General features: G+C 35.6%; 7 protein-coding genes and 1 pseudogene across 8 annotated transcripts; 3 read left to right on the top strand and 5 right to left on the bottom strand.

The window, feature by feature from the left end:
- Window positions 1-1,607: 1,607 nt before the first annotated feature.
- LOC104756034 (uncharacterized) lies at window positions 1,608-2,320 on the top strand. The gene has a single exon (XM_019239557.2). The coding sequence runs from the start codon at window positions 1,755-1,757 to the stop codon at window positions 2,031-2,033; it is 279 nt and encodes a 92-aa protein (XP_019095102.1). The 5' UTR covers window positions 1,608-1,754; the 3' UTR covers window positions 2,034-2,320.
- A 365-nt stretch (window positions 2,321-2,685) lies between these two features.
- LOC109124699 (large ribosomal subunit protein eL20z) lies at window positions 2,686-4,268 on the top strand. The gene is made up of 4 exons (XM_010478539.3): window positions 2,686-3,173; window positions 3,594-3,678; window positions 3,808-3,925; window positions 4,024-4,268. Exons 1-4 carry the CDS (start codon window positions 2,954-2,956, stop codon window positions 4,081-4,083), a joined length of 483 nt encoding a protein of 160 aa, XP_010476841.1. The 5' UTR covers window positions 2,686-2,953; the 3' UTR covers window positions 4,084-4,268.
- LOC104756033 (septin and tuftelin-interacting protein 1 homolog 1) lies at window positions 4,256-7,048 on the bottom strand. Its single transcript, XM_010478540.3, has one exon. It carries the CDS (start codon window positions 6,905-6,907, stop codon window positions 4,325-4,327), a length of 2,583 nt encoding a protein of 860 aa, XP_010476842.2. The 5' UTR covers window positions 6,908-7,048; the 3' UTR covers window positions 4,256-4,324.
- A 1,522-nt stretch (window positions 7,049-8,570) lies between these two features.
- On the top strand, window positions 8,571-12,817 carry LOC104740393 (cytochrome P450 72C1). Its single transcript, XM_087493883.1, has 5 exons — window positions 8,571-9,818; window positions 10,306-10,523; window positions 11,366-11,610; window positions 11,714-12,101; window positions 12,192-12,817. The coding sequence occupies exons 1-5, from the start codon at window positions 9,536-9,538 to the stop codon at window positions 12,615-12,617; spliced, it is 1,560 nt and encodes a 519-aa protein (XP_087350009.1). The 5' UTR covers window positions 8,571-9,535; the 3' UTR covers window positions 12,618-12,817.
- A 460-nt stretch (window positions 12,818-13,277) lies between these two features.
- On the bottom strand, window positions 13,278-15,844 carry LOC104756029 (solanesyl diphosphate synthase 2, chloroplastic). Its single transcript, XM_010478537.3, has 6 exons — window positions 15,202-15,844; window positions 14,765-14,889; window positions 14,546-14,673; window positions 14,342-14,445; window positions 14,125-14,252; window positions 13,278-14,042 (listed from the first exon to the last, which is right to left on the bottom strand). Exons 1-6 carry the CDS (start codon window positions 15,434-15,436, stop codon window positions 13,494-13,496), a joined length of 1,269 nt encoding a protein of 422 aa, XP_010476839.1. The 5' UTR covers window positions 15,437-15,844; the 3' UTR covers window positions 13,278-13,493.
- A 791-nt stretch (window positions 15,845-16,635) lies between these two features.
- Window positions 16,636-20,358, bottom strand: LOC104756028 (SH2 domain-containing protein A). The gene is made up of 12 exons (XM_087497106.1): window positions 20,122-20,358; window positions 19,702-20,047; window positions 19,315-19,506; window positions 19,024-19,233; window positions 18,782-18,934; window positions 18,538-18,702; window positions 18,157-18,432; window positions 17,779-18,056; window positions 17,530-17,692; window positions 17,098-17,435; window positions 16,942-17,019; window positions 16,636-16,830 (listed from the first exon to the last, which is right to left on the bottom strand). Exons 2-12 carry the CDS (start codon window positions 19,858-19,860, stop codon window positions 16,812-16,814), a joined length of 2,031 nt encoding a protein of 676 aa, XP_087353232.1. The 5' UTR covers window positions 19,861-20,047; window positions 20,122-20,358; the 3' UTR covers window positions 16,636-16,811.
- A 215-nt stretch (window positions 20,359-20,573) lies between these two features.
- On the bottom strand, window positions 20,574-22,681 carry LOC104756027 (uncharacterized; annotated as a pseudogene). The gene is made up of 4 exons (XR_015587750.1): window positions 22,307-22,681; window positions 21,511-22,114; window positions 20,906-21,419; window positions 20,574-20,828 (listed from the first exon to the last, which is right to left on the bottom strand). The product of XR_015587750.1 is annotated as an uncharacterized LOC104756027 (transcript).
- A 674-nt stretch (window positions 22,682-23,355) lies between these two features.
- On the bottom strand, window positions 23,356-25,810 carry LOC104756026 (protein SRG1). Its single transcript, XM_010478534.3, has 4 exons — window positions 25,483-25,810; window positions 24,322-24,569; window positions 23,892-24,222; window positions 23,356-23,807 (listed from the first exon to the last, which is right to left on the bottom strand). Exons 1-4 carry the CDS (start codon window positions 25,735-25,737, stop codon window positions 23,565-23,567), a joined length of 1,077 nt encoding a protein of 358 aa, XP_010476836.1. The 5' UTR covers window positions 25,738-25,810; the 3' UTR covers window positions 23,356-23,564.
- Window positions 25,811-26,563: the final 753 nt, after the last annotated feature.

Raw genomic sequence — 26,563 nt, 5'->3', positions numbered from 1 at the left:
CAAGTCATCTCCTTCTCTCTGTTATGATCTGATGAAAAAATGCGCATCAACTGTTCGACGAAATGCCTGAAAGGAGAGTTGCTTTCTGAGACGAGTACTGACCTCCGGGTATATATATATATATATTATGCGTTCCTGAGTTGAAGCAACGTTGACACTTTTTATCTTTGAGATCTTCTAATTTTTTATCAGTTTTCTTAAATGCTTTCTCTTCCAATATCTAACCATTATGCATTTGAGTTGGAAGAATCAATATGTGTTTCGAAAGCATCATAGATCAATCCTATACTTCAAAGATGCACTTTGAACCCTCTACAAATGTTTATAGATTGCTCACATAACTTGTGCTTTTGAACGATGATTTTTACTGCTTAAGACCATTTCAAAGCTTTGAACTTTTGTATTGTTTTAACTCAATTTTGGGATTATGATGAAAACAGTAATGGCTGAATTATATAAGAGACTAAAGTACTGCCCAGCTCTTAGCTGTTGGTGGTTCTCTGTGTTTCAACATGATGTTTGCCTTACTCATCTGAATCTCTTCTTTTTTTTTTCTCCACTTTTGTATTTTGTGCAAGTCATTGACATGTTCTTGTTTCATCTTGCCATGTTTTTAAAACAATTTGACTTTTGATCGACATGTCAACTCTGTTTTTTTTTTTTAATGCAGAGACTTGTCTTTAAAGGAGAAAATTCAAAGCAGAAGAATTGGCAACGGTTACTAAAAACAGGTTTAACTTTTTTAGTAATTTCGTAGTCTATATATGTTTTGTTCATGGCTTTTAAATTCGTAGCTGTCTTTACAAAAATGTACTTTATAATAGATTGTAAAATCCTGAGACTTTCTTTCTATATTGCAAAATGCAGGTAGTCAATGATAAAGTTGTGTGGTTATTGTGATAAATAATCTATGAATTCAGATAAGTGGAAGAACTAGTCTAGTTTTACTTATTCAGGTTGCCACAAAACTTATTTGTCAATGAAGTTTTATTCATAGTAATGCGTTCTTGTTGTTTACATCAAACTTAGAATTCTTCAAACCCCTTTAAACAATAATTTGTAGATAGATTATCATCTCACACTCAAAGCCACATATTGAAATGCTAACATCAGATAATCTTTATAAACAAATGGTTTTTTTTTGTCATACTTAGATTCCAAATCTTAGATTCAATGTCTGAAACAGACAGATGGTGAGATGATCTCTTCAGATGCTATTGCCATTCACTGATGGAAACTGTGCAGGTGAAACCAAATACCCTGCGATATGGTAAAAAGGGTAAGATGCAATTCCCCTATCTGAAAACTGAAACATACAATAAAATATGTCTTGTCAGTAACTTATATAAACGTGTACTTCTTTATAAATATGTGTACACTAATGTCTTAACACAATAAATATATATCTGTATATCTATGAAACTCAACAGATTTGGTGGAAAGGGAAAGAAAGAGACAAATGCTTTTGTCATGCTTACCACCTTTATCCGTTGAAAAATCTTTTCTCCACCGCAGACCCAGAAAAATAATAATATTGTTTTCTTTTAACCTTTTTGTTGTCTTCTTATAAAGAGATGTAAAACACACAAATACATTCAGATTTGAGCTTTCTTCTTATATCTTCGAGGGGGACCAGAGAATCCAAAAATATATTGGTTCAACTTCTCTTGAAAAGTGAAATACTTTTGATTTTTCTGAAATTTGAATGATTCTGGTGTTTGTTAGCCAACCAACATGCTCAGCTTCCAAGAAGAATGGATGCTTACAATTGTATCGTCATAATCTTCTGCATCGCCTTGTTTGCAATCAATCTAGTGTTTTCATGTTTCACTTGCTTCTCCATTCTCCACAGATTCATGACAGAGGAAAAGGAGGATTTGAGTGATCTCAGGAAGAATCTTCTCGAACCAGAAGAAGCCAAACCGGATGAGAAGGTAATGATCATTACAGTCTCGAGTAGCCAAGGATTCTCAGACTCCATCGATGATGATTGTGGCCAAGATTGCTCTCATGAGGATATTTGTGCTTGTTAAAAGAAAAAGGTGGCTTCTATTTTCAATACAGAGTTCTTCTCCTCATGTTTTGCAATTTTTTCCTTCATCTTCCTCCTACATGTAAATGATCTTAAATCCATATAGGTTGAGAGAGCATCACATCTTCTGTTTCAGAATCCAGATTATTTTGTTCGTTTCATTATGTATCTTGAAAGATATTATGCTTTTATGTCTGCAAACGTATATAAAAATACATGGAGGTACACAAATTTGTGGGAAAGTTATAAAGTTTTGTATTGTAATACTACTTTTTTTTTCTTGATTCAGTTTAGGTTTATGTTTCTTTGGAGGCTGAGAATTAAAGGTTCCCACTTAGACAGGGAAAAGAAGAAGAGAAAACAAATCCCCACTCAGAGAAAGTAATATAAAAGCTTAACAACTAAGTTGTTAGTTGACAAAAGTGACAATTTAACAAAAAAAAAATCAAGGACAACGAATTGCTAATAGTGACATATTTCTGGAAAAAAAAATCTCTTTTTGTATTTGTTTTTTCTCATGAACTTAAAATAAGGAAAATGATTGATTTAGTTAGAAGTTAGATCTCACTAATAAAGAAGATTAGTTTAATTTCATCCACGAACTCGAAGCTTCGATGGATGCATTTAAGATTTTTATACCCTAACCACACCACATGTTCACTTAATAATTTTTCCAAACTTTATAATTAAAATGAATAAACAGAGTAATTGTACAAATGTCAGTCGGTGGTTGTAAATACATAAAAATAATAACTCGGGGCCAAAATTGGAAAATACGCGTTATCACGGGTCTGACAGCAAATAAACAAAACAAAACAAGACTTGGTTCTTCTTCTTCTTCTTCTTCCAAAAATTGATTCAAAGACTTTTGCAATCTCGATTTTGAGAGAAAGAGCGCGATCGATCACGGGGAAAAGAGATATGGGTCACGGAGAAGAAGATACAAGGAGCAAAGGATTTGCTTCGGAAGAAGGTAACCAGCATCATCATCATCATCAATACGGTACCTTTCAAGGTGTTTCCAATTACCCTCCACCGCAGAGCTCTGCTCCGGTCACTGGCTTTCCTCAACCTTCAGCTCCTCCTGGTGTTTACGATTCCGGAGCTCCTTATTACGCTCATGGTTATCAAACCGTTCCAGGTATCTAGCTTCTCTCTTCCTGAATTGGATCATGCGGATTTCGATTTTTGCAGATTTGGGAATTTTTTTTTTTTTTTTTTTTTTTTTTTTTTTGTAAATGTTGATAGCGATCATGAAATTATCGTTGTGTTGTTTTGCAAGATAGATAAATCAGTTTAGGGTTTGTTCATTGCGATTGAATGGTGAAACTTTTTTTTTCTTTATGATCTGTATGTGAAAATCTAACTTCTTTGCCATGCGTTGAGATGATATATGATTTGTAATATTTATGAGAATTTAAAAGTTTGGAGCTTTTGAGTACTTTCTAGGAACAGCTCAGTTAAAAGTTAGGTTGTCTTGTTCAGCGGTTCTTATGGTTTAAATGGATGTCTTGTTCAGCTGTTTTTATGTTTACTTCTTTCTTATTGTTTTTATTTTCAGTCCATGGTGGTGTTGCTGAAGGAAGACCTGTGACTGGGAGACAACGCCGCCTTCCTTGCTGTGGAATTGGTCTTGGATGGTTCCTGTAAGTTACCTTCAAAATTACATGAGCTCCAAACATGCCCTTGCTTAAACATGTCTCTGTTAACACAAGTCTTTGCTCGTTTGGTTGTTTATAATATCCCTGAGAAAGTATTTTTTGGTCTTCTTGAAGCTTCGTAGTTGGATTTTTCCTTGGAGCAATCCCTTGGTATGTCGGATTGTTCATCATGATGTTTGGAAGAAGGATCGATTACAGGGAGAAACCAGGATACATTGCTTGCACTATCGCTGTAATTTTTCCTACACGCTCTCTTTCCTTTATCTTTCACCTTGTTTCTTTAACTTCCATGGGACCCTAATTTAGTTGATCCATGTCTCAACATTGCAGGCTATTCTTGCAACAATCGCTGTGATTCTGGGTGTATCTAAAGGAGCAGAAGACTGGTGATTGATCGATCAATCATCTTGTCAGTTATTCTCAAAACGGTTGTATAGGTTTTCTTTATCGTGTGTTGTATTATCAACTTCTTTTTGCTAGCTACTCTATGAAGAAAGAAAAAAAGTGTAAACTTCACAGAAAATTATTTTGGGTTTTGTTATCTAAATAAGAAGAAGTCAAATTTAAAGACAAAACGTGATAAGATTGAAGATTGTTTATACATCAGAAACCTTACAATATAAAATGCAGTCTATCGTTTTCCAGAAACAGTTGTATTGTTGTGCATCCTCAACAAGTCATCAGGAGTTACAAGAAACCAAGCTCCATCTTTCTGAGCGAACAGCTTCTGATTCACTGAGTCTATTATCACACTCACGTTTCCAAACCCATATATCTGAAGACCATTGTGCATTCTATTCGGTTTCGGTTTGAACAGCAACTCCTTCTCTTGCGCAAATACTTCCAACACTTCTTTCAAACTCAGCACCTCAGTGCTGTCCATCTGCCGAGCCTTAGCTTGAGGTTCAGCCTTAGCTGGCTCGGACTGTCTATGCACATTTGCCTTTGCCCTTGGCTGAGACACTTCAACTCCTTCAACTATTTCCATCAACATATCTAAACCACGCTTTAACTGGATTCGGATCCTCTCGTTTGCTGAAAGCTCTTGCGGGAATAATGATTTCCAACCAGAATACCATCCGTGGATCTCTTCGAAACTCGGTTTAGACAGTAACCAATGGTACAACACGTCCAGCCATTTTGGGAAGAAGAACCTCTCCATCAAATCAGCCATTAGATGTATGGGTACTGCAGATGCCCACATCATTACCCAATGGAACCTTTCTAAATCCTGGGCTGCCGGGTTTACCTGTAACTCTTGCAAAACCAGCTGAAGTTTGGGAACTATGTAACGACGCATAAGCTGTTCCCAGCTTGTAGCATCAAAAACGGTCTTCCATGGCGAAAGAATAGTGTAGACAGACTGATCATTAGGATACCAAGCATCAAGAACATTACTCAATTTCATCTGAATTATCTGGTACATAAACTCCAACTTCTGACCAAGTATTGGCAACCAAGGATGCACCCAAACATGGATGGCAACACGTTCCCTTTGGGGATCCCAATATTCAACAGCAGTTGACAATTTTGGCAGCACTACTGTGTCCAAAATCGTTTGCAAGACAGATGAAGGCAGCAAATTTTCCCATGTCTCGAGAAATGTAAGCATCGGCTCAGGGTCTCTAGGTTCCCAGGAATTAATGCCTGCTATTCGCACAGCAGGTAACACTACCTCCGAGACTAGTTGGCTATAAGGCGTTGAGACTACCCAGATATTTTGGTCTTCCTGGACTTCCAAAAGCTTTCTCCAAGAAGATATAGCCTTGAGACCATGCACTGCATCCCTAAGAGGGTCCCAACCTTGAAACATTCTGATAAAGAGAGGCAAGGCCAGTGAGCAAGCAATGGTGGACAAGTTACAAAGCTTATAATCATCAGGGTAGCTAGCTTGCAGGTCCTCGAAACGATTAGCAAGTGAGTCAAGTGTCAAATTCCCAGATGTATTCTCCAGCTCGATTCGACTTATTTCATCTGCGATATATTCCATGTTGTCTAAGTGTCTTTTTTGTTTTTCTTCCTCCGTTATAAGCATTTCCTTCTCCTGCTGTAAGCTCAAGGCTGATTCTCTCTCGTTCCTCAAGTCCCTATCAATCTTCTGAATTTCATGCTCAACTAGATCGACAATCAAGCGCAAGTTGTGTTGTAACTCTGGCATTGGAACATCTGCGTCTTTTGCTTTCTCCTCTGCATCTAAATTTTCCAAATTCGTCACAACCCGAACCTGTGGTCCTCGCATATCGATAATGGTCTGCCCACCACCAAATCCCTCTTCCTGCTTCTTCTCTAACAACTCCTCTGCAGTGACATAAACTTCCTTCCTAACCTTCTTCTTCTTCTTCCAAAGATTTCTCCCTCCGCTATCACCATGACGCTGTTCATTCTCACTGACACTGACACCAACAATCTTCTTCTCCTCAACCTTTTTTAAATCAGGCAACTTAGCCTCCTTGAAATCATTGTACCCCATACCCATATTCTTCGGCCTCAACTGCACTTCAATAGGAGCGACAATACCTTGCTGATTCTTCCCAAGCCCTTTTCCCTTATACCCCATCTTTTCAAGCAGCTTCATACCTATTCCTTTAGTAGACTTCTCAAACTGACCTATATCACCGGCCAAAGTCTTCTTCTTCCCTTCCTTTGCACCGCCACCCTCTTGACCTCTCTTCTCCATCTTTGCCTTCCCTCTCATCTTTGCCCTATCAGCTATCTTCTTCCCCAGTGCACCCGGTAAGAGATTGTCCTCATCATCAAAACCATTCGAATTAAACCCTAACCCTAACCCTAACCCTAACCCTGACCCTAAACCTGAGCTTCCAATACCCAATCCACCTCTAACTGGAACATCCTCATCAATCATATCACCATCTTCGATTTTATCACTATTTTTATCACCGTTATGTTGTTCTCTAGAATCCTTATCAATCTCTCGAGTCGGCGATACCGTACCTGTAGAAACAAAATTGACAGGCTTGGTTGAGTCGGCCTTCATTCCCGAGTCTCGATCCTTACGCCTCTTCCTCCGAGATCCTCCGCCGCTAGAATAATCGGAATCAGAATCGCTCTCAGCGAAGATTCCATAAGTAGAGTCGTGTTTGGTTTGTTTCCGCTTCTCTTTCCTCTTTTCGTACACAAACTCGTCACCTTCCCATCGACCTCCTTCATAGTCATTATCCATACTGAATCTCTCCATCTCTTGATACTCGTCCATCGCTAAGCAGCTAGATCCGAAACCCTCGTCTTTGATTCCAAACTATCTGAGAGACAGAAGAAATTAAAAAATCAATCGAACAAATTTTTAAGGTTTTCGGATTTATTAGACTCCCACAAATCGCCGACGTCGCAGCGTATCATCATCGGAGAGAAAGTATTAACCGAATTGGGCCTTTTAAATAAGATAGGCCCATTTACGTTTTTTTAATCAGAGCCCATAAATGTTCCAGTTTCACTCGCTTAACCTGTTGCTACACTTGTTTTATCACTCTCGCACCCTGTGGTTTGGTTAACAAAATTGTAAGATTATGGAATCATAACTGCATTCAAATTATATAATCCCTTTCTTACTTTGTAAAAGCTACACACTTATTGCTATTTTAGACGGCACCGTCTTTCCCAATTTTGCAACTATAGTTATGTTTTTTCACATTTCATGTCTCTGTCCTCTTATCCTCTTCCGTTGGCTATTTCAGTTTTTGGTCGATATGATCACTCTCCTGTTTTGATATCGATTATGTATTTTTCTCTTCTCTTTTAGGTCGCTTTTTGACCTCTTTCCTTTTGAAATGTTAGGTTTTACCCCTTAATTAATTAATCCCTATAATTTTTTGAGGATAAATATTGTTTCTTTAAGATATAGTTTTCTACGTTATTATCAACAACAAAATACATATACAGTATCTTGTTCTATCTTAAATTGAATTCGTTTTCCTTTGGATTATATATAATAAGTCAATATTTTTTTGGTTCACACAGTACGTATTATATATGAAGTCAAGATTTTTTAGGAACACTTTATTTTCTCTAACCAAACATTAGTTATTTGCAACAAAATGTATTAATTAAAGAAAGAATAATTATATTATTTCAGAACTAGTACAACAAAATCCCATTTTTTCTGTTACAAATCACATAAATTTTGGGATTTCAAACTATAACACATAAAGAAACCCACCTTTTTTAGATGATTTTATAACCAAGAAAAGTCGGTTGTGACTATGACTCGACTTTTTCTATTTAGTTGAATAATCTTACGTAGGCTTGGACGTCATATTTCATAATTTGACGCAAAAGCCAAAAGCTACCATTGTTGTTACCTTGTTGAAATTAATAACTAAACGTATATATATATATATATATATATATATATGCACACATATTTAATATATCTCACATGATATGTATAAACGTGTATATATGTCGTCACTTAATCGCACACATTGCTTGAATAATGCAACTTACTTTTCTTAACCATGACTAGACTATTTTTAACTTTCATGATCAAACTTATTAGACTTGTTTTGAATACCTCCGATAAATAAATAAAATATGTTTGAGCTTCGCGAGAAGACGTTTTTTTTTTTTCATTTTGTTTTTCTCTAAGCCTAGCCTATTTATTATTTATTGAACAAACCAATTAATCACTATAACTGCTAATCAAAATAAAAAAGCATACGTTATAACTATTTTAATTAACCAACGACGCCCGTAGCCGTTAGACCTATTTTGTCCTAGGTGGAATTAGTAAATGATAATGACCCTAGTCTACGCGTAATTGCATTATAATTTATTTAAAATCAGAAATTAATTGATATGGTTGGACGAACATTATCTTTTTTTTTTGTGTATATATTAGTATGATATTATATATCACATGCGTTTCGTAAGAGAGTTGACATTGCTATTCATCGTCTCCAAAGAACAACGCCACCTGGTTCCATATTTATTGTCTCCATATTAAATTACGGGTAATTTAACATTACCAACTCATGTAATCATGTTTACTTTTTTTTTTTTACTTATCCATTCTTAAACACTATCATTATAAAGTTATATTTTTATATTACAAAAAACATCGTTTTGTATTTCTACCACTGAAATATCAGTTTTAACTTTATTAACAAAGATAATAAAAAGACTTGTATAGTTTTTTCATATGTGTAACAAACTGACAAATGGTAAAATAGTTATTTTTGTAAAACAAATGACATATATTTTAAGGTGACCAAATTTTGTTTTTTTAAATGTTTTTAAGGTTAATTTCGAGTTCTCCACCTAAAAAGGTTAGTTAATTGAAGAGAAATTAAACAAACAATTAATGAAAAAAATATTCAGGAGAGAGTTACGTGGGAATTTTCCTTTCTCTAATTACGGTATCTACGATATGGGGACGCAAACAAAAATGTGAATATGGAAGCATCGTCATATAATAGTATATTTTTTATATTTAAAAAAAAACAAATAGATTACATATACTAAATACTCATGCAATAAAGCCACATGGATGTAGCGTAAGGAAAGGAAGACAAAATTAAATTTTTGGAAATATACACCAAAGAACTTGTTGTTATAAATTCATTGCCAGTTGCAGATACAGCGATTTATTACATTATATCCTCTCTCTATAGTGTCTGTATCTATTATAAACCAAGTTTTTGTATCACATTTTGTATCCTACAGTATACCTATTCATGCATATATATAGCTAGATAGATGTACAGCTGCCTCCAACATATATAGTCAACTGATGAAATTATAAGCATCATCATTATAGTTTTGTCTCCTTTCTTTCCTTCTTTCTTTCTTTCTTTCTTTCTTTCTTTCTTTCTTCCTCTCATAGCTGATGATGGAGATAACTACTGTTAAAAGAGTGTTCTTGATCGGGGTATCGATCTTGATACTGAATTGGGTATGGAGAGCTGTGAATTGGGTTTGGTTAAGGCCAAAGAGACTGGAGAGATATCTCAAGAAACAAGGATTCTCTGGGAATTCTTATAGGATTTTGATGGGAGATATGAGAGAGAGTAATCAGATGGATCAAGTTGCTCACTCTCTTCCTCTTCCTCTCGGCGCTGATTTTCTTCCCCGTGTCATGCCTTTTCTCCATCACACTGTTCTAAAACATGGTATGATATGATCCCCCACATCATAGTACTCTCTCGACTTATTATTTATCAAGTTTTGTAGGTTTTTTTATACTTACAAGCATCTAAATAAGACCCAACAAGTACACTTGATCTTGTGTTATTAGATTCACAAACATTCTTATAATTTTGGTGAGAGTAGTTAGTTTCTTCTTCTTCATATTGTTTTTTTTTTTCCATTTTGAAGGATATATGAACAGAAAATTCAGAGTAATTGTGTGTATATGATTATGCACACATTTGCATAATTTAGATCTAAATCTGATATCTTTCTTTTTCTGGTTATATATAGTCTAGTCACATAAAATAGAATAAAAGCACTCTTAGCGGATCATATCAAAGATAATCTGTCCAATATAGCATTCTTTGTATGTGTTGTGTTTTGTTTCATATGCATATATATTAGGTTGTTTAAACTAAAAATGGTGGTAATTAATTAATCAATATATTTTTTGTTTGTTTTTAATAGGGAAGAAGTGTTTCACATGGTACGGACCGTACCCGAACGTGATAGTAATGGATCCAGAGGCACTTCGAGAGATAATGTCAAGGCACGAACTCTTTCCAAAACCAAAGATTGGATCACACAATCATGTTTTCCTCAGTGGTCTTCTCAACCACGAAGGTCCTAAATGGTCTAAACACCGAAGCATTCTTAATCCTGCTTTTCGTATTGATAATTTGAAGGTATGTTTTTCTTATTTGATATATTATTAATTATATACATTAAACACACTGCTCATTTTGACTCTAATAATAATTGTTTTTTGTTTTTTTATATGATTATAATTTTTAACTCTGACATAGTGTGAACTTTGTGAACATCATTTTCGTCTCATTCTTTAGATTTTGGTCAGTTTCATTCTCTTTTACTTTTTTCGAAAAGAAAGTCAGATAAGTAACGTCTTTTTGTTTGTTTGGTAGCTGAGAGATTTATACAATACCAAAAAAATAATATTTTTATCAATTTAAAATATATAGTTTTAATTTTTTTCCCTAGATAATTAAACAAAAATAAATTAATCAGAAAAAAAGAAAAAGAGAATATTAACTGTCACTTGGAGAAAAAAAAAACAAAATATTAGTATTAAAAAAAAACTGAAAAAGGTATTTGAAGAAAAAAGAACAAACAGAGAAAAAGTCCACACAGGAGACTAGAATCCACGCCACGCCACCTACTAAAAGTCTAAAAGCGAGAAACAGAAAAAGCCAAAAAGACACATTAACGAAAAAAAAGTGAAATCATATTTCAAGAATTTCTAAATATATATCCACTTTTCTTATTTTTTGATAAAACAACTTATGAATTTAGTACAGAAACGTCAAATATGCAGATGCAGAGCATTCAGTATTCTTTAACAACAACATTATGAGCCAATAATTATTAACATATCAATATCCATATGTGTGTGTGTAAGCTTGTTATCCTACTAGAAACCATCTGTGATTTTTTGGTGTGAAATGTTGGTTTTGATTTTTGAAATTGGAATAATAATATCTGATAAATTTTTCTAAATAAAAATGAACAGAGCATATTACCAGCATTTAACACGAGTTGCAAAGACATGTTAGAAGAATGGGAGAAATTAGCGTCAGCAAAAGGAACAGTGGAACTTGATTCATGGACTCACTGTCATGACTTAACGAGAAACATGCTTGCTCGTGCTTCTTTCGGTGACTCCTACAAAGATGGAATCAAGATCTTCGAAATCCAACAAGAACAGATCGATCTTGGTCTCCAAGCTATTCGAGCCGTCTACATTCCTGGATCCAAGTAAAAATAATATGTCTTCTTTTAACAACTGAGTTTAAAAGTGGAAAGCTAACTTTGCTGATTCAGTTTTCATGTTTTTTTTTTTTGGATTTGTCATTTGAAGATTTTTGCCAACAAAATTCAACTGGAGGCTGAGAGAAACCGAAAGGGACATGAGGGCTATGTTTAAAGTTATGATTGAGACAAAAGAGGAGGAGATAAAAAGAGGAAGAGGTACCGACAAGAACAGCGACTTGTTGTTCTCCATGTTGGCTTCCAATACAAAAGTGATCAAAGAACAAGGACCAGATTCAGGGTTGAGTCTTGATGATCTCATAGATGACTGTAAGGCTTTCTATCTAGCTGGTCAAAATGTGACCTCTTCATTGTTTGTTTGGTCACTTGTTGCTTTAAGCCAACATCAAGACTGGCAAAACAAAGCAAGAGACGAGATTTCTCAGGCGTTCGGTACCAACGAACCAGATTTCGAAGGCTTAGGCCATCTAAAAGTCGTAAGTAGACATTTTCAAAACCGATTAAACCACTTTATAACAAGAAAAAAGGGTTGTTTACTTAACAACTTCTTTGACTATTATCATTAGGTAACAATGATCCTCCATGAAGTGCTGAGACTCTATTCGCCAGCTTACTTCACATGTCGGATAACTAAACAAGAAGTGAAGCTAGAGAAATTCTCTCTACCAGAAGGAGTTGTAGTTACAATACCAATGCTCTTAGTGCACCATGATCCTGATCTTTGGGGGGATGATGTGAAAGAGTTTAAGCCCGAGAGGTTTGTTAATGGTGTAGCGGGTGCAACCAAAGGAAGACTCTCCTACTTGCCGTTTAGCACAGGCCCTCGGACTTGTATCGGTCAAAACTTTTCCATGTTGCAAGCTAAGCTCTTCTTGGCAATGGTACTTCAAAGGTTCAGTGTAGAGCTCTCTCCATCGTATACTCATGCTCCTTTCCCGGCTGCAACTACATTCCCACAACATGGAGCTCATTTGACCATCCGTAAAGTTTAGGTGGTAGAAGAAGAACTATAAAAGTAAAGGTGCTTTCCTTTTTTTTTTTGTTCATCATCAAAACAGAACCTTGAAGGTGTTGTAGTGGTAATGCAGTTTGAATCCTGTCAAGAAATCTTTATTTGGGTGTTCTTTTTTTTTTTTTTTTGTATATATGAAACAAAATCAAATCTAGAAATTTCATTATATTTATTTCTTGATATTGTTCCTCTTAATTTTCCTCAAATTCCTCTTTGCAATATTTTTGTTTTTTGTTTTGTTTTTGAGTTTAAAATTGCTATTTGCAAGTGTTCAATAAGCACATATATATAAACCATAAAGATCCAGTGCCTGCTGAAACTAGTGGCCCTTAAAGAGAAAAAAAAGGAAAGAATCTTGTTTTGAATAGACAAGTAATACACTTATCGAAACAACTCAAGTAATGTGTTTGTACGTTTTTTGCAATATGTGGCAGCAAAAGGCAAAAGCTAATTAATAGAGGCCTTTTTTGTTTAATTTCCACTATCCCAACAAAAAAAAATCTTGTCAAACTAAGTTCCATGTGAAAAGAAAATGTCACGTGAAATAATTAGATTAATTATCATATATTTGTTGAAAAGTCGACAAAATAATTAACCAACATGTTTTTAGCTAGTTTAGTCTAATTTAAGAGGCAAAATGAATCAAATGGTTGGTGAGACACATCACACAGAAGTACTATTTCAAGGTCAGGTGTTTTAACATTTTTTCGTTCTAAATTGTTTGATTTTGCAATAATAAGCATGAATATTTCTATTGTTACTTTATTACATACAGTAAAAAAATTCTGTGTTTGAAGTTTGAACAAATAAAGAGTGTTACAGTTTCCTGTGCCAAAAGACCCTTTGAGAGTTGAAACTAATCAATCCTTTCAAGATTAAACATCACCATATCCTCAAGAGCCGATCTGAAACCACTCCTAGGAAGACAATTCAGATTCTTTAACGCAAGTTCAGCTTTCTCCTTAGCCAATTCTTGAGCTCTCTTGATCCCACCACGATTTCTAACTATTTCAATCGCTTCCTCAAGGGATCCAGGCTCACAGAACTCAGACTCAATGATCTCTCTTAGCCTCGGCTCATTCTCTAGTGCAAAGATCACTGGCGCTGTTATGTTACCTTTGGCTAAGTCATTAGCTGCAGGCTTCCCTAACTGCTCTGTGGACTGAGTGAAGTCCAGAATGTCATCAACTACTTGGAAAGATAAACCGAGATTCTTCCCATATTGATACATTTCCTCTGCAATCTTGCTTTCGACTTCACTGAAGATTGCAGCTCCTTTTGTGCTTGCAGCTACTAATGAAGCTGTCTTGTAGTAACTCTTTAGCAAGTAGTCATCAAGCTCGACGTCACAATCGAATAAACTTGATGCTTGCTTTATCTCACCGCTCGCAAAATCTTTGATAACCTGAAATGCATAAATCAAGATTCAGACCAAAGTCATTGTATTGTAAAAAAAGCTTCTTCTAGCCTCAGAAAAGAATTCTAACCTGACTAATGAGCTTAATGACTTCGAGGTTTTCGAGATTCGCTAAGTACCATGATGCTTGAGCAAACATGAAGTCTCCAGCTAATACAGCTACTCTTGTTCCGAAAAGTTCATGAACCGTTTCTTTTCCTAACAAACACAAAGTGAAAGCTTAAAACTTTGCAGAGAGAAAATGTACATTCTGATCAAAAAGAATATAATAAAATTGTCTAACAAACCTCTTCGCATATCACTTTCGTCTAAGACATCATCATGTATTAAACTTGCGGTGTGAATCATCTCAATAATCTCACCTAAACGGAGATGTTCTACTGTAAGTTCCCTGCACCAAGATCAGCTAGAAACCATCATTTTTAATGCTAGAGACTATACGCAATGTCGAAGGTCAAAGATGTAATGATAATGACAGTAATATAGATTACTTTAAGCCAGCTAATTCTGCGGTGGCTCGTGATACAAGGAAAACCAAACCGGGTCTCATCCTCTTGCCACCAGCACTAAAAATTTGCTCAGCTGCAGATATTAAAACCGGATTTTCTGCACCAACAATCTAATAAAAGAAGAACATTTGACATAATTAGGACCATAACTCTCTTTTAGGAGACCATAAGAAAAGAAATGTTGCCTGAGGTGCTACTAACCGATAAAAGATTGTCATTCAACCTCTGCAAATCATCAGCTACAACCTCAAACAGATTTTCCAAAGATATAGGCTTTTGTGATTCTGGCTTCAGATTGAGCATCACTGTTTTATCTTGACCAATACCTACACAACCCATCATTATTCTCATAAGCATTAATTAAAACTCCAGTTTCAGAAAATTTCAAAACCTGAAGAAAAGTCTTATATGTGTAAAAAGCTGTTGCCTCAACCAAAGTCTCATGCATGCTCAAAAAGAAAAAAGAAAAAATAATGGATAGTACTCCTAATTGACATTAGTATGTACCAGATAAAAGTGAAGACCAATCATTCAATAACTTAACAAACCAAACATCAAAACTAAAGAATCTCAAAATCAATTATATCACTACCAAAAATCAGATAGTTTTAAGAGAAAAGAGTAGATATGGTTGTTACCATTGAGGAGATAAGTCTCCTTTGGTTTAGCAGGAACGGCTCTGCAAGTCCCCAAATCAGGACGGAGTAAAACCAAGTTGCCACCATAGCTTCTGCCACCAATCCTACAAAGATTCTTGGAACAATTCCTAAACAAGAGTTGACGACTGGTTGGAGAAGAGGTACAAGAACACCCACATGGCATCAGATCAAGAACACTCGTACCCAAGTCAACATTCCGACATGACATCATCATTTCTCAGGACAAAAATTGACGAAAAACTTTTTAGGCAATCCCAAATACAAATACGGTTAATAAGTTCCGGAAACAGAGAGTCCAAAGAGAATCTTCGGAAACCAAAGTTACGTTTTGTTGCTGACGAGAGAGAGATTTGGTGTGTGTATGGAAAAATTTTAGAAAAAATGAGAAATGACAAAATAAAAGAAAGAAGAAGTTACAAGTGAATAGAGTTTTGATTTTGTTTGGGTGGACGAGACAAAACCACATAAGAAGTCTCTCCTCAAAGTCTGTCCTTTGGAGGACGAAAGAGAGATTTCAGATTTGTGTGTTGTTGTTGTTGTGTCCTGTCCGTTTTTTTTTCTAATTCAATTGTGTACTACTACTGGTACCAAATTAGTGAGAGAGAGAGAGGGAAAACACAATAAAACAAGAGTCCATCGTTGTATTCTTTATCAAATCAGAAGCTGAGATAACACCACGTGGTTACTAGATATTAGTCAGTCATCATCCAACTCGAATCAAAATATTTCGAGATTAGAGAGAATATCCCATTTCTTTCTGATTTCAAGACAAATTATAATATCATTATTATTCTAGATCTATCACCATTACTAATATAAAAGGTTTACTTACCGACAATAATTAGGTTTTAGGGTGTAATAAAAATAACTCATCAATCCGTGAAATCATAATAAATGAGCCACACTAAGTACTACACAAATCAAGACGAAGAAGCAAAACTCGTAACTCCTTTCTCTTTTCTTGACGTCATCTCGTAACGACATTTAGGGGGGTGTATTGAAACTATGATTTTGGAAGATTTGATGGGATTTAGAAAATTTGGAATTTTGAAAGATTTTAGGGAAGTTGATATGATTTATTGTAAAATTCTTTCAAATCCCACATAAAACCATGAGATTTGGATTTTTTTATTTTTAACTAAACAAATCCCACCTAAATCCTCCAGAATCTCAAAAATCATTAAAATCCAAATCCACAAACTATTTTGAATAACAGTAGATTTTAAAGTAGATTTTTAAATCATCAGTTCAATAACAGTGGATTTTAATAGACTTTTTAAAATACATGGTTGAATAACATAGGATTTGTAAGTTTCACACAAATCACTTAAAATGTCAAGTTGAATACACCCCCCCTTAGTTTTTTTTCTTCTTGTCGGGAACTCAATAAATTTAATTGATACACTTAGAAAGTAAAATAATCTTTGGTTTTCAACTAATTAAAATCACTGAGCTTTACAGAAGTTAGTATATCAGTAATAGGAATTTAGCAACAAAATATGTTCTATATAATATACTAGCAAAAGTCTAAACCTCAATAGTATATATCCGATGCTTGTCTTGTCTATCTTGTTGACTGTGTTTGATATTCAAATGCCTCTTACGATCCTGAAATATGCAACAAAACCAAATCAAAAACCAATTTATGATCTTGAATTTACCAATCTCTCTTTGCTTGCTTCAACGATAATAATTAAAACCTTTCTCTCTCTCTCTCACCTTCCAAGCCGAGATAGCTCAGGTTCCGCCAGAAGCATATCTTGCAACGGTTTTGCATCTGTATACCTTTCACTAGAACTGAAAACCAAAACCAAATTTCACAAGACAGACACATACACACAGAGAGGGAGAGATGAGATAGAGAGATTTACTTACTCGCACATGTGATCGATTGTGAGTAATCTATCATGAATAACTAAATCACGACCAACATAAGTCACAACCAAGGAACCAGCATCAGGATGTGGCCAGCTTCTTGAAGCAGGGAACCTGAGAATGAAAGTGCCCGGTTCTTGATTTTGAAGTGAACGTTCTGCCTCTTCTTTAGTCACAAACCCTTCTATCCATTTAGGCGTAGCCGAGCGCCACATTCCATTGATCAATCCCCTGGATATAGCTGATGCAACAGGGAACAACCAACACCACATTTTCTCAAAATTCTCTTGAGTTATGTACTCATGGCATCCACATATTCTCCTTAGAAGCTCAAAATCCTGATCACATTTTCATGTCAGAATCACAAAGACCAGATCAAGGCTTTGATCTTGGTGAAAGTATAAGCTATATGAGAATAGAAAGAGACAAGACCTGGTGAGTGAGAGATCTACTGCTGCATTTAGCTATTCTCATGAAATGTTCTTCAATCTCAATCACCACATTATCCCAATGAACATGTTGATAGTTCCGCGAGATCAGAATCCACGCATTTGTTCCTTCTGCTATCAGTTTTCTTGCCATTTTTATTTGATAGCTGGAAAGATTGGACGATTAGTGTTCTATTTTATCCTCGTAATCCACATATTTGAGGCAGGTGTGAATTTAGTTTAATTTCTTTACCTGTGATGGGAGCATCCAGAATAGAGAGAAACTTGATCTGCAAATTTCGAGACTTCTTCATCTGATGAATTGTTTGTAATTTCCTTCAGAAGAAGAGATCTCTCTGTTAAGTTAGCAAGGCAGTATTTGAAAATCATCGAGTCTGGGATTGTATATCTCCTGAAACCAGCCGAGTCTTTAATTTTGGTGTTTTCAGAATCCGTTGAAGAGTTATCTTCTTCTTCTTCATCATGGTTCTGAGCCTGAGGTCTCCATTCCATACTGGTACCATTTCCATTCTGAAACAAACTCGAGAGAAACAACAATGCAGAATAACAGTAAGTGGGATGTGGATACGAAGCAGAACAAAACGTAACTTAGAGAGATTGGATTATGTACCTTACTCACAGAAACCTTTTCTTCACCTAATCTGATACGTTTCATAGGGGCAGTGCTCTGTAGAATATCTGATGTTTCATTACTTGAAGCAAGTTTTTGTTCTCTTCCATCTAATTGATAATCAATGTGGTTCGACCTTTTAGGGGTAACAGAATCACGGTTCCTCAAAATGCAACGGATTTGGTTGGTAACAGTTTCGAGGAAAGGATAATTAGCCTTCACTTCTGGTATTTCGAATTTGATGCAGAACAACCTCTCATCACTCATAGGAGAAAGCTACAAAACAAAATCAAAACAAGAATCAATGACTTTCAGCAGAAACAAGAATTCTAACGAGGATGTGAAATCCCGTTCCAATGGCCTAGAATTTATAATTACCACCTGAGATATTTTGAGCTTGAAAGAAGCACATCCGTTCAATAAGTTGCACGGCTTATCTGCAGCTGAGAATTCAACTCCTTCATAGCTTACCAAAAGGGGAGCCTCAAAGCCACTCATCTTCTCAACAGGCGTCCCACTATCAGCATACAGTAGAGAAGCCACAACCTGCAACATCAAACCGAAAATTCGCTATCAGAAATACTTCCAGAGCTTAACAAGAGTAGAAGAAAGGGAGAGAATGAACCTTCACATCCTTGTGCACAGGCTGTCCAATAGCATTGGTTAAAACAACATCCAAGGAACAAAAAGTTCCGCCAACAATACTCCAAACACCATCTTCATCTAATTTGATTCCAGATGTAGATGGCTTGCCAACAGATAAGCATAAAGGAGGGTCCTGGAAAACAAATGAACCGAAATAAAGAAACACAGCACACAAGAGTCTTTTGTTGAAAGGAAGAGCCAGCAAGGACAAGAAACTAGTACCTTTTTGTAGTGATAATTTGCAGGGACATAAGAAGGCAAGACTTCTGCGCAGTGAATGAAACCCTGAACACTATAACCATCTCCACCAACACTAAATAACGACATCTTTCGTGTGCAATCAAAATATGTGCCATTGGTCATCAGGGAAGTCAAGACTTGCTCTCCTACTAACTCTCCACATATATAAAGGCGCATGTAGTTTCTAGAAACCTAGGAAACAAGAGAAATCAATAAATTCCAAGAAACTCAGAGATCTTAAGAAGAGTCTTCAGAGATCTTATTAGTATTAACCTCACAGCCCACATGAACCCATTTCTGAAGGGGAAACTCAGCAATTGTAGAAACATTAGGAACTTCGGTCCAAGAAGAAATGTTGACAGGATCAGGAGCTTCCTTGTGAAGGAGAGTCAATGGCAAAAGCATCATCTTCTTTTTATCATCTAGAACAAGGAAAGGTGCACTAACACTCATGTCTGAGTGAACCTGAGATGAAAGCCACATTAATCAGAAGCTGAGAACCCTTAATCAGAAAACTATGATGAATACATCAACATCAACACCGGTATATAAACAACCAAAACCAACAAATGGGAAGTCAAAATTGAACTCAAAAGTTCAAACCTTTTTCCCCCAAGAGAAAGCAAAAAAAAAAAAAAAAAAGCTAATCGGAGAACTGACCTGTCTGATGATTGTAGAAGGGTAAGTGGTGGAATCTAAGAGATAAACCCAGAAACAAAGAGAGAAAGACTCAAAACCTTGGCTTTGGACTTCAACATCGACATTAAAATCCTCCAAGAGAGAGTATTTGTCGGTGTCAATCGCACAATCACCCGCCATTATAAACCCCTTCCCAGAAAAAAGAGAAAAAGTTGTCGACTTTGCAAGCGAAACCCTTAAAACCCAGGAAATGAAAACACACACAGAAGAAGAAGAAGAAGAAAAGCAAAAAACTTTTATCTTTCTCTCTTGCTTTTTTGCTCGTTACCTAAACAAAACTCAATCGCGGAGGAGCTTTAAAGGGAAACTGAAAAGAAGAAAAGAAACTATGAGGAAATTTTCGTCACGTTTTTTGACGGCTGTTAATTAACGGTTTAATACCGTCGTGTGTCTTGCGGTGGTGCCGTGGTGGTTTCAGTCTAGATCAGCAAAATAATCTACTGCATTCACGACCACTGTTCTAACCTATTCTTAAGCCAATCAAAATTCTTTGATTCATTAGATTTATTGACTTGCTTTGACCTTGACTACCATTTCTTTTGATTGTTTTTCATTTTCTTTGGATTAAATCTGCAGTTACAAATTCGTTTTGATTTCGATTTATTTGAGCTTATTCTTAAAAGTTTTTTTGGATTAAATCTGGTTCGATTTAATTAAGAAAACTTATTTTTAAAAAATGAATTAATTAATCTAAACTTTTTGATTACGTCTACTTTAATACATCTGTTCATATTAAAAACTTTTGAGAAAATAAATATCAAATTATTTGGTTACACTAAAATTGATTTTGGTTTTTTGATTTAAATTACCAAAACCAGTCGGTTTGAAAATACTTTTGAGAAAACTACTGAAGCAAATTATCTCAAAGTCTCGACGATAAACAAGTTCACAACTGTCTATGTATTAGCAGCAATTGCCAATTTATAAACGATATAGATTACACAACTTTAAATTTAAATACGTGCATTTGGTATAACAATGTCGAAATCAGTAACAGTCCATTCAGCAATTTGATTCTGGCTCATATATATCTCTGTTCCTAAATCTATTGACGACCAATGTCTCTCCACCGGTTTCGTCCCTGGATCCTGCATGTATATTTTTTTTTTTTTTAAATCTTTTGTAACAATGTAAATCCAGAGATATATGTAAATTACGAAAATACCTGGTAAAAGTGGAGTGATTGAGAAAGCTTCCCGACATCAAGTTCCCAAGTTCTTGGATCTCCAATCCAACCTTGTCCTTTCTTTGTCGGATACCCAAACTGTTCCCACACCGGATGAGGCAAGATCTGCATAATCTCCTGCGGCTGTGGATTGCTGTACGGATCACATACATCGTACGGCTTTTCAGCAAAACGCGCGTTTCCCGGAACGCAGTAGTAGTGATACGCTTCGTAAGGGAACTTCTCCTTATCCGTCCTGTGAATTTTAGTCCCGTTTGGAAACGCGTGGTACGGCGGACAAGCTCCTAGGCGGTTAGGGTTACAAACAGCGGTCGACTCCGGGTTGATTATCATCTCGCTGTACCTCGTGACGTCTGTTGTGACGTCGCCGTCGCAGTCTCTGCCGTCGTTTTTCCAGCAGCTTCCCATGTCCATTAGGTAGAACTGGCTCCCTGAACCGCCTCCTTTAAGAATCTCTAGCTTGAATCTAACTTTGAAGTCCGGCGATTTCAATGTATTTACGTGTCATGGAAAAGATTACGAAACAGAGTATTTTTTTTTTATAGTTATTTTCTGCGTTTGCGTTTCAAAAAACAGAGTAAAATCGCGATTAGAAACTTACCATCTTCATCATCCCTCTAGTGTCGTAATGATAACCACCAGAGAAACCTCGAGAAGCATCAGCTCGTAGATAAAGCATCAACCATGGATACTTAGACGAAGTCTTTAACAAATGATGAAATACCCAACTCTCATTCCCACCAATCTTCTTCTCCCATTTCACTTTATAATACGAATTATTACCAACCGGATCTTTTTGGTCATTGTCCAAGTCCCAAGTCCCGAAAAAACTCCCACTCATGTGACCTTGTTGTTGATCCACAAACCTTGTCTGCTCATGATGCATCGATGGCATGTTCATACATCCTTTTCCGAAACATGGAAACCTGCCGGTCTGAGGGAATGGTTTTGCCTTTTTCCCGTTTTCAGGACAAATCGCGGCTAAGGTATCCATATTACCGCTCTTTAGCATTATCATCCAGAACTGCCATGGGTTTGGCTTGTCCATAACTTGACATTTGTTTCCTAAGTATATCTCCTTTTGTGCAGCGTAGATATCTGCGTTGTCTCCAGCGTTTATTCCTCCGTAGGTTCCATTTCGTACACCGAGTTTGTTGTCTATTTCGTCGACTTTGTGGATTATTTTCCCTAAAAATGTCCACCAAGAACACAATTAATGTCTCGATAGTTTGTTTGCGTGTGCCATAAGTCATAGGATTATGCAAAAACTAGAAAAATTGTTTCAAAGTGTGAAGTTTTGTTTTTCTCATGTTAGCACAAAAGCATAAATTGCGTTGGAGAGGCCTAAAACCGCAAGTAAAGACAACGTTATGAGTTTACCAGGCAAGCTAGAGTTGTCGAGATCGAAGCAATCTGCCATTCGAGGGCTTCCCATGTTCGTAGCTTCTTCACCGACCTCGTTGCATTGGTTCCAAGCTTCTATAGCCACCCTTAAGTTATCATTTCTCATCCCGGGATCTCCCAAAGCTGAGACATGATCCATATTTGTTGTTTCTGTAAAGTCTGATCGAACAAATGAATACGAAAGACAAGAAAGTAAAAGTATAATCATAAGTCTCTTGATGAGTCTGCATGATTCATAGACACTCTTCTCCATACCCATCACAGAGCTCAAAATATGAGAATTTCCTTATTATATTTGGTTTCATATGGTGTTTTGTATAAATATAAGCAAACCCACATGCCTTTAAAAGAAGAAAAAGAAAAAAAAAAAAAAAAAAAAAGTTGAAAAAAAAAACACATGTGGGAGTTTTATTTTATTTTTAACTTTACATTTGAAATCAATTAGCTCCCACGTGTTATTTTTGAAATAAAATCACATGTGGCTGGGTATGGAGAATAAATGATAAATTAGTTAACGTTCTCATTTTGATTTCAAAAGTTAAAAATAAAATAAAACTCTTTTAACTAATTTATTTATCATTTTGAAATTGTGGAGCTCTGCATATTTGCCTATTTGCCCACCAAATAAAAGAACGTTTAACCCTAATTTTAAAATAAAATTTGGCTGTTTATCCATTTTTAGGGAAATATATGCATGTTTAAAAAAATCTACATCCGTTACTGTAAACGCTCTTGATGTTACCCACAAGATTGAGCAAGAGATTGGTAATACGTTAAGTGCAATGTATGTCTTACGTCGACGTTTCTTATTAACTTATCTTAAAAAAAAAAAAAAATTGTGAGCTAGTCTTTTCTCACAGCGCACGCTAACAAGTAGCAACACAAAAGTTACTGAATTTGGAAGGTGAAAATAAAATTTGGATTTTGCGATAAACCGTCGACTTCTACTCAAAATAACAGAGTGTCTGTGAATCATGTGATCACACTATCATTGGATAAGTATTCGAGCAACACGGAACGTTAAGTAACCAAAATAACAAGCTTCTTGTCTTATTGTAACAATACGTACAAGTATTCTCCACTGGAGATTTTTGTCTTTAACAGATATATGCAGCAACTAGAAAAACAATGAAGATAAAAGATACTAGATATTATTTGTTGCATAAATTATTACAAAAAAAAAAAGAAAAAACAGAGGAGAAACAGAGCAGTGAGCCACAAGGCATTGCCTTGTTTAGATTCTTAAAGCATCGAGATAAGCTTTTCCGTCGAGCGTACGAGAGAACAGTCCATCATTAAATTCTTTCATGGTCAGCCTTTTGAACTTTGCAACCTTTTGCCTTTCAACGAGACTTTTCGCGGGGCCAAATTCTCTATACATTCCCGGATTGTGAAACGTTGCAATAGAGAGCCTCTCTTTCTCTGCATTCACAACTCCACGATGCTCTATGCTTCTGTATGTCCCATTCGTTATGATCTGCATTAAACCAAAAAAAAAATCATTAGAACCATTTAGTATTTACAATGATAAATTTACCATATGAAATTTATATAATCCTACCTCTAAGATGTCTCCAATGTTGACAATGAAAGCATTTGGGAGAGGTTTAACAGGAATCCATTTCCCATCATTCTTGACTTGGAGACCTTCAACTTCGTTCACCTGCATCAGTATGGTGAGTCCGACCGAATCAGAATGCGGAGTTAAACCGATAACCTGATCGGGTTGTGGGCACGGTGGGTAGTAATTCATCCTCATAGCTTGGATTGAATCGACATCATTAAAAAACTTTTCCATTTCCTCTGGTTTGATCTCTAGGGCTCTCGCCATTTTCACTATCAAGATATTTGCAATGTTCTGTACTTCAGCAGAATACTTCTCCAATATATCTCTGAAGAAACAGAATACCAGCCAATATGTTTAGTTTTTTACAGAAAAGTACTTTATGGAATTAGTAAATAAATGTTGAGTTAGAAGTTTAGAACAAAACCTAAAGGGTAGAGGTAGCTTGGGGAACAAGTGAGGTTTGCGTAATTCAACAGGTTTCACTGTATGGTAGAACAAGTCTGCCCAATCGAGTTTCTGATCTTCTGAAACAACAAAAGCTTGTCCGAAGCCTTCCACCTCATTTGGTTGCTGCCAGAACTTCTTCTTTTCTTCCATGGGAAGGTTGAAAAAATGTTGAATCTCCGACTTCGTTTTGTCCAAGAAACTTGGGTCTATTCCATGGTCTACCAGCTGCACATAACCATCAAGTGTTGTGCTCCATAACGTAACAATATAAAAAGAACATGGTTTCTTTTGTGTAAAAAACGATTTTATGTGGGTAACGTCTCCAACCCAAAAAAATAGATAGGTAGTTAAAAAAAAAAAGAGGTTATTGCCAACTGCCAGTCAATTCGTCAAGCAACAATGAAAGTAAGTGGGGCATACTGAGTAACCATTTGGATTTATTTGGATTCAATCCTAATTTAGTAATTTCAGAAGTTTTTAAAGGGTTTTTAAAAACTTTGAATGATTTTAAAGACAATTACATACTATGAATTTTTATTAAAATTCGGGATATACTATGAAAAAAATAAAATTAAACTTATATTTTTGTACATCAAAACTGAAAATTAATAATTCTAAGGATCTCATGTTTTGATCATTTCTTCAACATACTCTTAGCTTGAAATCACAAGTTTAATCGATTACAAGGGGGAGGGTACGTGTACGTCACAACTTTTGTTTGGATACATGAACCGTTATCAAAGGCTCGGTAATCAAAGCCTCGATTTTGTCCCTTTCGATGGTTTTGGCTAAGCTTTTTATTGCTGGGGTCTAGATGTTGTAGGTAGATGAAGTTGAGTAATATTGATGGAGGGAGATGTAAATAAGAGAGCAATAATTAACTAAGATGTGGTTGTAAAAAGGGAATAATTTCTGAAATATTGAAGTGTTATATTTTTACATTTGAGCTGTTATTTTCACCCACTCATTTATTATTACAAATAATTTAAACCTATTTTTGAACGGCTTACCAACAAAATCAATGCTTTTCAATAAGAAGAGGATTTAAATATTTTCTAATAAATCAAATAATTTTAACAAATATTAAACCTAATAAGATATTTTTAGAAAATCAGTTATATAAGTAGGTGAGTTTTACCTGAAAGAATCCCCACTCTTTGCAAGCAAAATCGAGTTTCTGAACCTCAGAGTCCATGGCGGTCGGAGAACATAAACGCTTCATGTCAATGATTGGGATCTCGACATTCAGACCAGAGTCATCAGCGACTTCAGTTTTGTCTTCAACAGACCGGACATACCTGGAAGGAACGGTCGTGATCATCTTCTCCTTAACCATCTCTTGAACAGAAGGAACTATAATAGAGCTCCACGAGGTTTCTCTTTTTGCTTCCATGACTGCTTCTTTATTGTACGAACTGTAAGATATTGTTAATCATGTTAAGACATTGTCCTTTTTATATAGGTGGTCTGAAAAGCGCATGTACTGTACTTCGTGATGTAAATAATTGATTAGGTTGACCCATATCCAAAATAATTGGGGGAAAGAAAACAACTTGATTTACTTGGTTTAAATTTATCCATCACATGTTTTTAAAAAAATCATTTTTACTAGGGCAATCCACAAGTGAGAAATAATATATGATGACATGCACAAGTGAGAAATTATTTATATGGCCCAACAAATATTTAATTTTGTTGATAGAGACATGTTAGTGACAATGGTTTAGGATTATGAAAGATTTTTGGGTTTATTTTTAAATTATAAAATAAAATTTTAAAAAGTCACCGAGTTATCGGATATCCTCTAAAGTCTCCCCAAATCTTACTAGTACTATCCATCAAATCTTCTAAAAATACTAATTAATTCCTGAGACTATGTTATTAGTCCAATCAATACACACACTTGATAAATCTGTGTACCAAATGAACTATGTACCAAGTGAAGACTATGTAAATCTTTTACAATGATCTCAACATCCCAACAACTATAGTGGACTCTTCTAGTTTCTACCAAGAATTTAAAGGATGAATGATTACGGAATTGACCGATTAAAGTTAAAATTTAAGGTAACATCAATAACCTCATGCCATTCACGGACTTTTTCATTTATTAATTTGATTTAGTAGTTAGACCAGACTAGGTCAATTTTGTTTAGCAGGATAAATATATATTCACCTTTTTGTGTCTATATCGTCCTCTATGCCATGGTAACGATTTC

The sequence above is a fragment of the Camelina sativa genome, chromosome 17, assembly GCF_030686135.1.
Source record: "Camelina sativa cultivar CO46 ecotype springtype chromosome 17, ASM3068613v1".
Taxonomy (NCBI): domain Eukaryota; kingdom Viridiplantae; phylum Streptophyta; class Magnoliopsida; order Brassicales; family Brassicaceae; genus Camelina; species Camelina sativa.
This window is presented reverse-complemented; position numbering and strand designations above follow the sequence as displayed.